General features: G+C 51.0%; 1 protein-coding gene across 1 annotated transcript; it reads left to right on the forward strand.

Annotated features, from left to right (window-relative positions):
* The first annotated feature begins 1,880 nt into the window (after positions 1-1,880).
* On the forward strand, positions 1,881-3,005 carry APLNR (apelin receptor). Its single transcript, XM_073350586.1, has one exon. It carries the CDS (start codon positions 1,881-1,883, stop codon positions 3,003-3,005), a length of 1,125 nt encoding a protein of 374 aa, XP_073206687.1.
* The last annotated feature ends 11,146 nt before the right edge of the window (positions 3,006-14,151 follow it).

Genomic DNA, 14,151 nt, shown 5'->3' on the forward strand with positions numbered 1-14,151 from the left:
GTGCACTGCAAAACCAGACTGTGTGTCTTGAGTTAGAACGGGGAGCCCCTGGTTGATTCGGAGGGCATCAAGGGCCACTGTGTTACAGCCATGTCTTTGGTTCTGCAGCACAGATGGGACCAAAGGGGACTGATATTTGCTTTGGCAACTTCCCTGGCCATGCCGGTAAAACTCTTGTAAGTGAATGCTGGAACCAGCAGAGGGACCGACAGACAGTCAGGGCCAGGGGCAGCAGGTTTGTATAATTTTTGGTGGTGCCCAGAACAGGTCCAAGAGCTGCTCCCCCCCACACACCTGCCTTATAAGCTGATATATATTTTTTTAAATAATGTAAAAATGTGAGGGCTCTGGGGTGGGGCTGGTGATGAGGGGCTTGGGCTATGGGAGGTGCTCGGGCAGAGGGTTGGGGTGTGGGGGTGAGGGCTTTGGGGTGGAGCTGGGATGAGAGGTTCATGGTACAGGAGGGGGCTCAGGGCTGGGGCAGAGGGTTGGGTGTGGGGGGGGGCGAGGGCTCTGGCTGGGGGTATGGGCTCTGGGGTGGGGCAGGGCCAGGGATGAGCAGTTTGGGGTGCAGGCAGGCTGCCCCAGGGCTGGGGCCAGAGAGGAGGACTCCTCCCAGCCCTCTCCCTGTCGGCAGCAGTGAGCTCTGGGGGAGGGGCCCCCCTCCTCCCCCCCAGCAGCACACTCGCTTCGCACCACTGTCACAGCACATGCTCCTAGAGCTCCTCTCAGGTCCAGGAAGCCCCCTTGCCTCTCCTATGGTGGGTGCTGGGAGTGGGGGGGCTGCCATCACGTGTGCACCTCCTCCCCTGCTGCTGCCCCTCACTGTAGCCTCACTGGGGGTGGGGATGGGCTGCCCCTTGCCCAGCGTGTGCAGGAGCGGTGACTGCTGGCAGGGGGCCCCCTGTGCTGGTGAAGGGTCCCGTCGGAAAAGGGAAGTGTTCATCTGTCTGAGGCAGAAGGGCAGAGTTAGGGTCAGCCTGCCCCGGCAGTAGTGGTTTGGGGGCGCTAGGACCCTGTGGCGGCAGTTGATGCCGGGAGCCAGCAGAGTGGCGTGCAGCACAGAGTTGTAGGGGGCAGCCGCCTGCTGCCCAGGGCGCAGGCAGGGAGGCTCGCAGGAGGTGCGTGGGGGCAGCAGGCAGTGCCGGGGGAGAGACACAGCCTGAAACATTGTTGGAGCTGGGCCCCCGGGGCCTGAATATTGCTGGAGCTTGGGCCCGTATAACTCACCGCCCCTGGTCAGGGCTGATCGCTTTAGTGGGGTTGCTAACTGCATCTGTGAAATTTCACACGGACCCACCCCCCTCACTGCCCCCCAGCAGCTCCGGCTGGCTTTAGTCCACATTCCAGCCCTGGCTCTGGGGACCCAGGGAGGTGGGGATGGAGGAGCAGGCGGCATGGGCTCATGGATTCAAAGAGCAGCCGGAGCTGCTCTGCCCAGCACCTCAGGAGCCAATTCATCCACTGGCCTTGAGGATGCTGAGTGAGAGGCGGAGGGGAGGGGTGGGGATGGGAAGAAGGGGGAAGGGTCTGTAACTTAACGATTCTAATTAGACTCAAGGCTGAGGGACTGACAGGCAGGAGGAAGGAACAGCTGCCTGTGTGTTAGACAGAGAGAGACAGAGAGATCAGGGAGGGCTCTGGCCACATCTGTCTGAGGATTAAGGAAGGAAGGAGAAGAGAAGAGAAATGAGCTGAGTGAAGACTAGGGCTTAGGCTGTCTCCCCAGCGCCAACAGCAAGGACGTGGCTGAGAAGTCAGAGGGACTTAGAACATTTGCCCCATAGACCCAGGTCCCAGCCTGAGAGACTTTCAGGGCCAGAAGAAACTCCTCGCTTCCAGCATCCTTCTCCCAGCCTTGGAGCTGGGATCCCCGAGGCATGGAGGAGCAGCTGGATTGGGCGGCCTATGGTGAGAACCAGACGGGAGACTGTGAGTATGAGGAATGGAGTCCATCCCTGGTGCTCCTCCCCACCATCTATCTGCTGGTTTTCCTGCTGGGCACAACAGGCAACGGCTTGGTGCTGTGGACCATCTTCCGGGGAGGGCAGGAGAAGCGGCGCTCAGCCGACACCTTCATCGCCAACCTAGCCATGGCTGATCTGACCTTTGTAGTGACCCTGCCACTTTGGGCTGCCTATGCCTGGCTGGGCTATCACTGGCCTTTTGGCTCCTTCACCTGTAAGCTCAGCAGCTACCTGATCTTTGTCAACATGCACGCCAGCGTCTTCTGCCTGATGGGCCTCAGCATTGATCGCTACTTGGCCATTGTGCGGCCAATGGCTAATGCTAAGCTGAGGTGGAGGGCCAGTGGGCTGGTGGCCACCATTGCCCTCTGGGCCTTGGCGGCCATTTTGGCCTTGCCAGCCATGATCCTCCGGCAGGCAGCAGTGCTACTGGGAGAAACCAAGGTGACGTGCTACATGGACTACTCGGGCTTGGTGGCCAATGGGACCGAGGGGGCATGGGAGGTGGGGCTGGGCCTGTCCTCCACCATGCTGGGCTTTGTGGTCCCCTTTGTCGTCATGCTGACCTGCTACTTCTTCATCGCCCGCACCATCGCTGACCACTTCCGGAAGGAGCGCAGCGAGGAGCTGAGGAAGAGGAAGCGGCTGCTGAGCATCATCATTGTGCTGGTGGCCACCTTTGCCCTCTGTTGGCTACCCTACCACCTGGTGAAGACCATCTACGTGCTGATGGACCTGGAGGTGATGCCCTGGTCCTGCGGCTTCCATGCCTTCCTCAGTAACTTGCACCCCTACTGCACCTGTGTGGCCTACATCAACAGCTGCCTTAACCCCTTCCTCTATGCCTTCTTTGACCCTCGTTTCCGGCAGGCCTGTGCTGCTGTCCTGTGCTGCAGCAGGGGGCGCTGGCCAGGGTCCGGCAAGGACAAGTCAGCCAGCTACTCCTCCAGCCACAGTCAGAACCTGCAGGGGAAGGGTAGGGAGCTGCCACGGGAGAAACTGGGTCCAGGCAGGCAGGAGACTCTGCTCCGAGGCTAAGAAAAGGGGGATGACATGGACCAGCCTCTGGGGACATCTGATAGAGTGAGTCCTCCTCTGCTGTCACTCTGTCTTTCACTGTTTCTCTCACTCCTTCTTTCATACTTTCTTTTCTCTCTCCATCACTGTCTCCCTCTTTCACCCTTCACTATCTCTTCGATTTCTCCTTCTTCTCTTCCTCCAGCTCTCTCTCGGATTTGCTTCTCCCTTGTTGCAGGCCTTATGCGGATAAGGCATTTTCAAGGCCTGTGGCTACCCTGTAGAACCTCAGCATGACCCTTTAAGGCACGGACTGTGCGCTAGGGGCATGTCTACACTGCGGCTGGGAGAAGCCTCACAGACCCACCCAGGCCGCCATCCACTCTGCAATGGCTACACATTGCTATTTTTAGCGCGCTAGCTCCAGCAGACCTAGCGCTTGTCCATCTCCCCAGCTGCCGTGTAGACATACCCTAAAGCAGCAGTTCTTTACCAGGGGTCCGAGGCCCACTGGGGGCCACGAGCAGGTTTCAGGGGGTCCGCCAAGCAGGACCAGCATTAGACTGTTTGGGGCCCAGAGCAGAAAGCCAAAGCCCCACTGACCCAAGCCCTGCCAACCAGGCCTCAAGCTGAAGCCTGAGCAGCTTAGATTCACAGGGCCCCCTGTGGCCTGAGGCCCTGGATCATTGCCCTACTTGCTACCCCCTAATGCCAGCCTGGCTTTTACATGCAGAAAATCAGCTGTGGCACAGGTGAGCAATGGAGTTTTTATAGCATGTTAGGGGAGCCACAGAAAGAAAAAGGTTGAGAACCCCTGCTCTAAAGGGCTCATGGCCTGGAGGCAGATGGCCCCAGGGACGAGGGCTTTCTGCATTCCCAGCCTTTGCCCCGCACACACACACACACACATACACAGGGCTGGCAGTGGCCAGCGCTGGTCACTGGCTGGGCATTGGGGGTGTGGTGTTAGTTTTGGGGGGGGGCTGGAAGACCCCCCCCAAAAAAACCACCCCCTAACATACATAGCCTGCCCTCCCCGCTCTAGCCTAATCTGCACAGTGTCTTATGGCTGGAGGGAACTGTTGGCTGCTGCTGCTGCCTCTCCTGAGACACTGGCTCCTGTCCCCCTGAAAATTCACTCTACCCTTTGTCTGCTGTGGTAGGGTGAGGGTCCCCCTCTCTCTTAATGCCTCGGTCAACACCCAGACCCACAAGGTGTTGGGAGCAATTCTTCCCCCGGCTGGGTGGAGCCTGTGAGGAAGCTGTTAGCCGTGGGATTCCCTCCCACCCAGGCACATACATCCCTGTACTGAGAGCCATCCTCCGCTCACCCAGCCCTCCCTCCTTTACATCCCCCATCCACCCAGGATCTCCCACTGGGCTGTTTTGTCTGGGGGTGAGTGTGCACCCCAGAGCCACACCAGGCTCTGTTGGGGGGGGTAGAAGGGCGGGGGAAGGCGTGTGTGTCCCACTTCAGCCGTGATGTGGGAGGAAAAGGAAATCATCTCACAATGGAGGAAAAAGAGGGGATGGGGGACAGGAGGGCCCCCCCGATTTCGAAATCCAAGCTGCTGCTCCCCCATGGTCCTGTATTTATTCACCTGCTCGCCTTCACCCACATGGGAAAAAAAGATCATGAGGAGGTGAATGGGGGTCACGGCTCACATGTCACGGTCTTCCCCCTGCTCAGATGGCCTCAGCCACAACTCCAGAGTGGCTCAGAGGACGCACACGCAGGCATCTGCCCCCGCACAGCCTAGCTCCTTGAAGGAGGGGCTTTGGTTTGATTGCAGAGGGGGTATATATAGATATATATTACTCTTGCTTCTTAACCAATCCCTGATAATAATACTTGGCCCTTCTGATCAGCAGATTGCAAAGTGCTTCCCAACGTAGGTTAGTACCAGGTGGGGAAACTGAGGCACAGCACAAGGCCGTGACTTGCCCAGAATCACCTAACAGGCCAGATTCAGGAATAGCTCTACTCGCTGCCCATGCCCTGAGTCTGATGGACTATAGGAGAAGCTGTGTAAGAAGGGCATTGTAGGGAGCAAGGGGTGGGCAGTTTTGCTATTCAGACTGGGGTGTGGCAGGTGAGGGGCCAGCGGGTCACTGGGCTACATCTCTTGCTATGTGTCCCTTTTCTGGGTGAGGGGCTGAAGGGCTAGGAAGTGAACGGAAGGCCCAAGTCGGCTAGCCACCAACGATTGCAGAGGCACAGGAGGTGAAACAGCAACAGGAAAGCTCTGAGGTTGCAGCCGCTCCCATAGGTGCTGTGGATTTTTTGGGCTTCCCTACCTTACCCACCCTGCCTCTGAAGACCATGCTAGAAGAAAGCCTGGCACTGATGTGCTGTGGCCACATCCCCCTTCACCCATAAGGGCTCTGGAGGGACTCTGGGCAAATAAGAGCAGTCCCTGACCTGACCTAGCTCTTGGGGGGAATGGTGAAGACTCTTGGCTTGCTATGGATCCATTGAGGCTGGAGAAGGGGCCCCAGGGAGGGTGGGTAGCTCCATTTGAACTAGAGCCTGGGTAAAAACAGCCCATCCACAGCCTTTTCTCCATTGGGACACGGCTTCCACAGTCTGGAAGACCAGAGAGCCCACAGGCAACCTGTATTTCCAAGTGGACATCTGGCGACAGAAGAGAGGCCACGATCCCCTGGCGAGATCTCCAGGCCAAATATTGTTCTGGGTTGACTTGGGAGCAGCCTGCCAACTTGTGGGGGCATCTCTGGGATTCTGGCCCCCACAAGGGCTGCTCCATCAGAACTCTGAACAATGGGGTGCTGCTCAGACTATGCTGAGATGGGGGCCGCCTCTTGTCATGCCAATGCAATGGGCAGTTGTTGTGTATGATGAATAAATGGGCCTTGACTAAATGCCTCTTGTCAGGTGAGCTCAATAACTGCCCTGGGGGAAGTTAATGGAGATCCTGGTTAGGTGTGTGTGATCAAAGGGTGGGGGAGGGATAGGGGAGAGAGGTGGAGAAAGGGGGCAGAGATGGGGAAGGGATTAAAGGAGGTAGGGAGCGGGGAAGAGACCACAGGGGAGAGGGGAGCAGAGATGGTGGAGGGGGCAGAGATGGGGGAATGACCATGGTGAAGGTGGGGGATAATGGACACAGAGTGGAAAGAAAGGGTGGGGAGGAGAGACAAGGGGAAGGAGACAGCTGGATGGGGGTATGTGTGTGTCAGCACCGTTGTTTAATCTCTCCTGCCACAGCCCTTCAAAGCCAGATGGCTCCTTGAATTTACAACAGGAGCAAACAGCTGTTCAGGAGCTGTTGTTGGGTGGAGCTGCTAAATGAAGACCAGACGTGGAGGCCTAATGGCCAGATGTGGAGGCTGGGGGCAGGGGGCAGGGAGAGAGCAGAAGGCCCTGCCTGGTCAATCGACCCCCAAAACATGTGTGGGTTAAAGTGCCCCTTAGCTGCTCAGGGGTTGGGGGCATGTGGAGAGGGGGATGCAGGCTGGGATGGGATTGTAGGCAGAGTCACTGGTGTACTCCCAGGAGAAGCCAGATCCTGGGCCATTTTTCTGACCAGAACCAGTTGCTTGTCCAGACCTGCTGGAGAATCCTTGGGACAAAGAAGAAGCGGCTTTCCCTTGTGGTGGGAAAGGGACAGAATCAGCCTGCAGGGGCACAAAGCTCCAGAGGGGACCACTTGTCTGTGCAGTAAATGAGGTATTTGTGGGCACATGGATGTCAATGTGTGTGTTTTGGTTCCGACTTCTGAGCAGGCACTGTGTCTATGTGTGAGTGTCTACTGTGTGCATGCATGTTGGTGTACATGCGTGTTGGTGTACATGCGTGTTGGTGTCTGCTTCTGTATGTCTACGTGCATGCATGTTGGTGTACATGCGTGTTGGTGTACATGTGTGTTGGTGTCCGCTTCTGTATGTCTATGTGCATGCATGTTGGTGTACATGTGTGTTGGTGTCTGCTTCTGTATGTCTACGTGCATGCATGTTGGTGTACATGTGTGTTGATGTACATGTGTGTTGGTCTCTGGTTCTCTGTGGGTGTGTCTGTCCATGCATGTTGGCTTACATGTATGTTGGTGTACATTTGTCTTGGTGAATGTGTGAACGCTCTTATCTCTATAGCAGTGTGCAGGCATTTGCCTACGCATGTTTGTGTATCTGTGAGCTTGTGCCTTCATGTCTGTGTCTGAGGGCATACCTGCACACAAGTGCTGTAGCATGTAGGTCAGCATGTGCGTGTGTGTGAGTGGCGGCTGTCCACATGGGATGTTAAACCAGGGGCCTCCGGAGCTAAAATCATGAGCTGCTCCAGCCTGAGCAAAAGAACCAAATCGCTTTATCCGGGAGCTGTAACAACTCAGGCTTTTCACAGATTGGCACAACAGAGGACCTGTAAGACACCCTCCCCAGAGGGATGCATGGGAACTGTTTCTCCTGGTGTGTTGGCCTGTGCGTGCTGATCGGCCTGTGTTTCCATGTGTCAGCTTGCATGTGTCCCCTCTATGTCAATCTGCCCCATATGCGTGTACAAAATCATTCTGTCTAGCTCACGTGCGGAGAAGCATGTCTGTGTCTGCATGTGGAAATGCACATGGCCAGAGCTTGCCTTTTGTTTGTGTTCGTTCTAGAGGGTAACCGGATAGCAAGTATGAAAAATCAGACAGAATGTTGGGGCTAATAGGCACCTCTATAAGAAAAATCCCCAAATATCGGGACTGTCCCTATAAAATCAGGACATCTGGTCACCCTAGTTCATGCATGTCTGCGTGGGTGTGTGTGTGGAGAGGGTGCCCGCAGATCTGTCATTCTGCTCCCTGGGATTTGCCTACCTATACAACAGCCTGTCAGTGTGTTCCCTCCAATCACAGCTGTGGCATTGCCTTAGGATACTGACCCCAAGGAGCATCAACACCCACCACTGGGGTTCTTTGCAAAACAAAAGTTCGTCTGCAAGCGGATCCACACATCACCCCCAGCTTTTACCAGAGTTTTCAGAGACTGCTCACAGGTATCCAATCCCAACCCACAAATAATGGCAAGAAAGCACCCTCTGACTGGGGTCCAAATGACTTGGATTCTTTCTGTCAAAGCTCAGCTAATGCATCCCCAACCCAAGCGGCAGTTGCCCTGCTATCCCAACGCTGGGGGCCTCATAGGCACAGCTCTGCTGATGCCCCTCAATCCTGACCTGCAGCCCCCCTGCAATTCCAGTGCTGGGATCCCCATGCACATAGCTCTGCCAATGCCCCTGTGACTGGGGTCCCAGTGAGGGCAAGCTGTGGTCACACAATTAGGGTGAACTGCAAAGAATGGGGCAGACAATCCCCCAAAAGCTGGTGGATATTCCAGTACGTAGATTTACCAAGCCAGCATAAAACAGCTTCTTTATCACCTTACTGGTTACTCAGAAGTCCAAACAACACAGTTCCTTTAAAGCAGAGGTGGGCAAACTACTGCCTGGGGGCCACATCCGGCCCTTCAGAAGTTTTAATCCGGCCCTCAAGCTCTCGCCAGGGAGTGGGGTCTGGGGTTTGCCCCACTCTAGAGCTCCAGCTGGGGAGCGGGGTCGGGGGCTTGCCACATTCCATGTGTGCCGTGGCTCTGCGTGTCTCCTGGAAGCAGCAGCATGTCCTGCCTCCGGCTCCTAAACATAGACGTAGCCAAGGGGCTCCGCATGCTGCCCCAGCCCCAAGTGTTGCCCCCACAGCTCCCATTGGCTGGGAACCAAGGCCAATGGGAATTGCAGGAGCAACACCTGTGGACGGGTCAGGGCGCAGAGCCAACTGGCTGCGCCTCCACGTGGGAGCCGGAGGGGGGACATGCCGTTGCTTCCAGGAGCAGCTTGAGGTAAGTGCTGCTCAGAGCCTGCACCCTGACCCCCTCCCGTGCCCCAACCCTCTGCCCCAGCCTTAATGCCCCTCCCACCCTCTGAACCCCTTGGTCCCAGCCTGGAGCACCCTCCTGTACCCCCAACCCAGAGCCTGCATCCCCAGCTGGAGCCCTCACCCCATCCCGCACCCTAACCCCAATTTCGTGAGCATTCATGGCTGGCCATACAATTTCCATAGGCAGATATGGCCCTCGGGCCAAAAAGTTTGCCCACCCCGCCTTAAAGTGATCCAAGCTCAGGCCTCCATCCAGGTACCCAAGTCAAATATGATGATTTCAGAAAATCTTATTTCATCATATAAAAGAAAAGGTTCTACTAACCCCAAAGGATCGGACACATTTACCGCCCAGTAATATAACCAGCTCTTACCCAAATACACGCTACAGCCAATTCTTATTAACTAAACTAAAATGTATTAAAAAACAAAAGAGAGAGAGAGAGAGAATATGGTTAAAAGTTTATTATACATACAGACATGAGTTCAATTCTTAAGATTCAGATTCATAGCAGAGATGGTGAGCTTTGTAGTTGCAAAGAGTTCTTTCAGAATTAGTCCATAGGTTATAGTCCAATGTTTATATTTCAGGGCAATCCAGTTAAAACTGGGATCTCAATCCTTGTGGCTTAGTTTTTCCCTGTATGAAACCTTAAGCAGATCTGAGATGAACAGGATCAGAACCCAAGGGTCTTTTTATACAGTGTTCTAGCATCCACTTGACCACACAGTTCTGGTTAAATAATAGGCTTTTGCTTTCTAAACACCAACAGTTATTAGTTCCGCAAATTAACACAGGGCAATTTATTCATTAGGCAGTCTATTACAAACTTCGAAGAGACATATAGACAATGACATTATTTTACCCAAGATTTCATCTAAATGTTAATATTCCCTTTTGATGTCTGAATTAGTAGCTATAGTTATTTATTTAGTGTGTGCATAGTGTAGCTATAGTGACAGCCAAGAACTGTCTGTTTACATGGCTAGAATTAAAGATACACACAATTAGTATCATTTCTAAGTTCTAGCCTATTTAGCATGAGTGGCCCTAATTTCCATTCACATACCTTTCTAACATGTCTTTAAAGGTCACTTTGGGTTAGTTAGCCTGCAAGCTGTTTAACCCTTTCTGGCCATGTGTTATGCTTTGTATAAGAGTAGTTGCAATTATATAACAGTGGTAGAAATAATGGCTTGCATAATTATATTTTAATCAGACAACATCACAGCCCCTCAGTTTTGGCCCAAAGCCCCCTTCCCCTCCCCAGCAATCCAATCCTGAGACCAGTTACAACTGTGTCAGATATGCAGAGGACTCTTTGGTGCCTCCAGTGGTACAGCTGAGACAATTAGAGCAGGCCAAATGTAGCTGAGAGCTACTGCTGTCCAACGAAGCCATGTTGCCATTCGAAAAGCATGAGCCAGCCAGGTACAAAAATTACAAGATTGGCTTAGTAATCATCAGCTATTAAAAATAATAAATGCTGCTTTATTTTGTCTTCTGCTTTTTGAGACTTTGGGGAGAAAGATGGCATGTTTTCAAGGGCCCCAAACCTCACTTTTAAAAAGGAAAGCTGTGATTCTCACATAATAACATGACTCCAGGAATACAGGCTTTAGGAAGGTCATCCAAAGTCACGAAAGACATAATAAAACAAAGCTGGCTGAAACTTGTAATTTCTGGTTCATGGGAAATTTTGGCCTTTTGAAATTTCTTTTCGTTCCATAACAAACCCTAATACTTTCCAAATTTCCCATGAAACAGAATTTCCCCCCATTTTTTTTTTTATTTTGGAAAAGGTTTGAGTTTCGTTTTGGATTTGGGGTATTTTGTTTTGAAATTCTGAAATGAAATGAAAGCGGGTTTTTTTTTTGTGCATGGAAATTTTCATTGAAATTGATCCGTCTTCCAGAAGTTTGGCTATCAGTGAAAACAGCATTTTCCTTGGGGAAAAAAGTGTGTCGAAGAAAATTTTCCAACCAGCTCCCCAATCAAATCACCAGAGATGGTGTCACAGGGTGAGTTGGCCCTTAAAGTGGGTGGAGCTCAGCTTCTCTTGTTCCAGGCTTAGTCTACCTCCCCAGGGGGAGGGAATGAGTCCAGGGGTCACATGACAGGGGCATGTGACTAGAAATCAGGCTAGCTGGGGAATATAAGAGCAACCTGAGTGTGGACAGAAGGTCTATTCAGAGGCCTGTTGAGGGATAAACCTCAGCTGAGGGACCGAGCTAGGAGGGCTATGAAAGGTTGTGAGCTTGTAACTAGAGCTGGCTGCGATTTTTTTTTTAGAATCCAGAATCACAGAAATGTAGGGCTGGAAGGGATCTTGAGAAATCACCTAGTCCAGCCTCCCGTTCCAAGGCAGGACCATCTCGGACAGGTGTTTTCTAACCTAGACCATCTTGGACAGGAGTTTGGCTAATCTGCTCTTAAAATTTTCCAGTGATGGGGCTTCCACAATCTCTCTTTGAAACCAGTGCTTAACTAACCATAGAGTTAGCAAGTTTTTCCAAATATCTAATCTAAATCTCTCTTGCTTCAGATTAATCATAGAATCATAGAAGATTAGGGTTGGAAGAGACCTCAGGAGGTCATCTAGTCCAACCTCCTGTTCAAAGCAGGACCAACACCAACTAAATCATCCCAGCCAGGGCTTTGTCAAGCTGGGCCTTAAAAACGTCTAAAGATGGAGGTTCCACCACCTCCCTAGATAACCCATTCCAGTGCTTCACAACCCTCCTAGTGAAATAATGTTTCCTAATATCCAACCTAAACCTCCCCCACTACAATTTGAGACCATTGCTCCTTGTTCTGTCTTCTGCCACCACTGAGATCAGCCTAGCTCCATCCTCTTTGGAACCCCCCTTCAGGTAATTGAAGGCTGCTATCAAATCCCTCCTCACTTTTCTCTTCTGCAGACTAAACAAGCCCAGTTCCCTCAGCCACTCCTCGTAAGTCATGTGCCTCAGCCCCCTGATCATTTTTGTTGCCCTCTGCTGGACTCTCTTCAATTTGTCCACATCCTTTCTGTAGAAGGGGGCCCAAAACTGAACTCAATACTCCACATGTGGCCTCACCAGTGCCGAATAGAAGGGAATAATCACTTTCCTCGATCTGCTGGCAATGTTCCTACTAATGCAGCCCAATATGCCGTTAGCGTTGTTGGCAACAAGGGCACACTGCTGACTCATATCCAGCTTTTCATCCACTGTAATCCCCAGGTCCTCTTCTGCAGAACTTTGCTTAGCCAGTCGGTCCCCAATCCTATTACTTCTTGTCCTATCTTCAATGGACATCGAGAACAATTAATCACTGGCCTCTTTATAACAACTTTTACATATTTGAAGACTGTTATTAGGTCCCCACTCAGCCTTCTTTTCTCTAAGAACATAAGAACAGTCATACTGGGTCAGATCAAAGGTCCATCTAGCCCAGTATCTTGTCATCCTACAGTGGCCAATGCCAGGTGTTTCAGAGGGAATGAACAGAACAGGTAATCATCAAGTGATCCATCCCCTGTTGCCCATTCCTAGCTTCTGGCAAACAGAGGCTAGGGACACCATCCCTGCCCATCCTGGCTAATAGCTAATGGACCTAACCTCCAAGAATGTATCTAGTTCTTTTTTTAACCTTCTTATAGTATTGGCCTTCACAACATCCTGTGGCAAAGAGTTCCACAGGTTGACTGTGTGTTGTGTGAAGAAATACTTCCTTTCGTTTGTCTTAAACCTGCTGCTTATTAATTTCATTTGGTAACCCCTAGTTCTTGTGCTATGTGAAGGGATAAATAACACTTCCTTATTTACTTTCTCCACACCAGTCATGATTTTATAGACCTTTATCATATCCCCCCTTAGTCACCTTTTTTCCAAGATGAAAAATCCCAATTTTATTAATCTCTCCTCATATGGAAGCTGTTCCATACCCCTAATGACTTGATGATTACCTGTTCTGTTCATGCCCTCTGGGGCACCTGGCACTGGCCACTGTTGGAAGACAGGATACTGGTCTAGATGGGCCTTTGGTCTGACCCAGTAGGGCCATTCTTATGTTCTTAATAATTTTTGTTGCCCTTTTCTGTACCTTTTCCAATTCCAATATATCTTTGTTGAGATGGGGTGTCCACATCTGTACTCAGTATTCAAGATGTGGGCATACCATGGATTTATATAGAGGCAACATGATATTTTAGCCCTTTCCTAATGATTCCCAACATTCTGTTCACTTGTTTGACTGCTGCTGCATATTGAGTGGATGTTTTCAGAGAACTATCCACAACGACCACATGATCTCTTTCTTGAGTGGTAACAGCTAATTTAGACCCCATCATTTTATGTGTATAGCTGGGATTATGTTTTCCAATGTGCATTATTTTGCATTTATCAACTTTGAATTTCATCTGCCATTTTGCCCAGTCACCCAGTTTTGTGAGATCCCTTTGTAACTCTTTGCAGTCTGCCTTGGACTTAACTATCTTGAGTAGTTTTGTATCATCTACAAATTTTGCCACTGTTTACCCTCTTTTCCAGATCATTTGAATATGTTGAACAGTACTGGTCCCAGTACAGATCCCTGGGGGACACCACTATTTACCTCTCTCCATTCTGAAAACTGACCATTTATTCCTACCTTTGTAACCAGTTACTGATCCATGTGAAGACCTTTCCTTTTATCCCATGACTGCTTACTTTGCTTAAGAGCCTTTGGCGAGGAATCTTGTCAAAGGCTTTCTTAACATCTAAGTACACTATAGCCACTGACTCATCCTTGCCCACATACTTGTTGACCCCCTCAAAGAATTCTAGTCGATTTCCTTTTACAAAAACTATGTTGATTGTTCCCCAACAAACGTGTTCACCTATGTGTCTGATAATTTTGTTCTTTACTATAGTTTCAACTAGGTTGCCTGGTACTGAAGTTAGGATTACTGGCCTGTAATTTCTAGGATTGTCTCTGGAGCCTTTTTAAAAAATTGGCATCACATTAGCTAACCTCCAATCATTTGGTACAGAAGCTGGTTTAAATGATAGTTTACATACCACAGTTAGCAGTTCTGCAATTTGACATCTAGACTAAACACATACAATTCTTTCACCTTTCCTCATAGGTCAGGTTTCCTAGATTTTTTATCCTTTTTGTTGCTCTCTTCTGGACTGGACTCTCTCCAGTATACCCACATTTATCTTAAGTCTAGTTTTGATTTCATGTGTTTTTTTCCCCCTGAAAAATACGATTTCTTGACACTGCAACTGTTCGTAAAAGAGGCTTTGATGGATTCCCTGGTTTAAAA

Source organism: Lepidochelys kempii, chromosome 6, assembly GCF_965140265.1.
Source record: "Lepidochelys kempii isolate rLepKem1 chromosome 6, rLepKem1.hap2, whole genome shotgun sequence".
Taxonomy (NCBI): Eukaryota; Metazoa; Chordata; order Testudines; family Cheloniidae; genus Lepidochelys; species Lepidochelys kempii.

Bases quoted from the DNA above. Each gene is read 5' to 3' on its own strand.
- APLNR (XM_073350586.1), top strand. From the start codon at position 1,881: ATGGAGGAGCAGCTGGATTGGGCGGCCTATGGTGAGAACCAGACGGGA.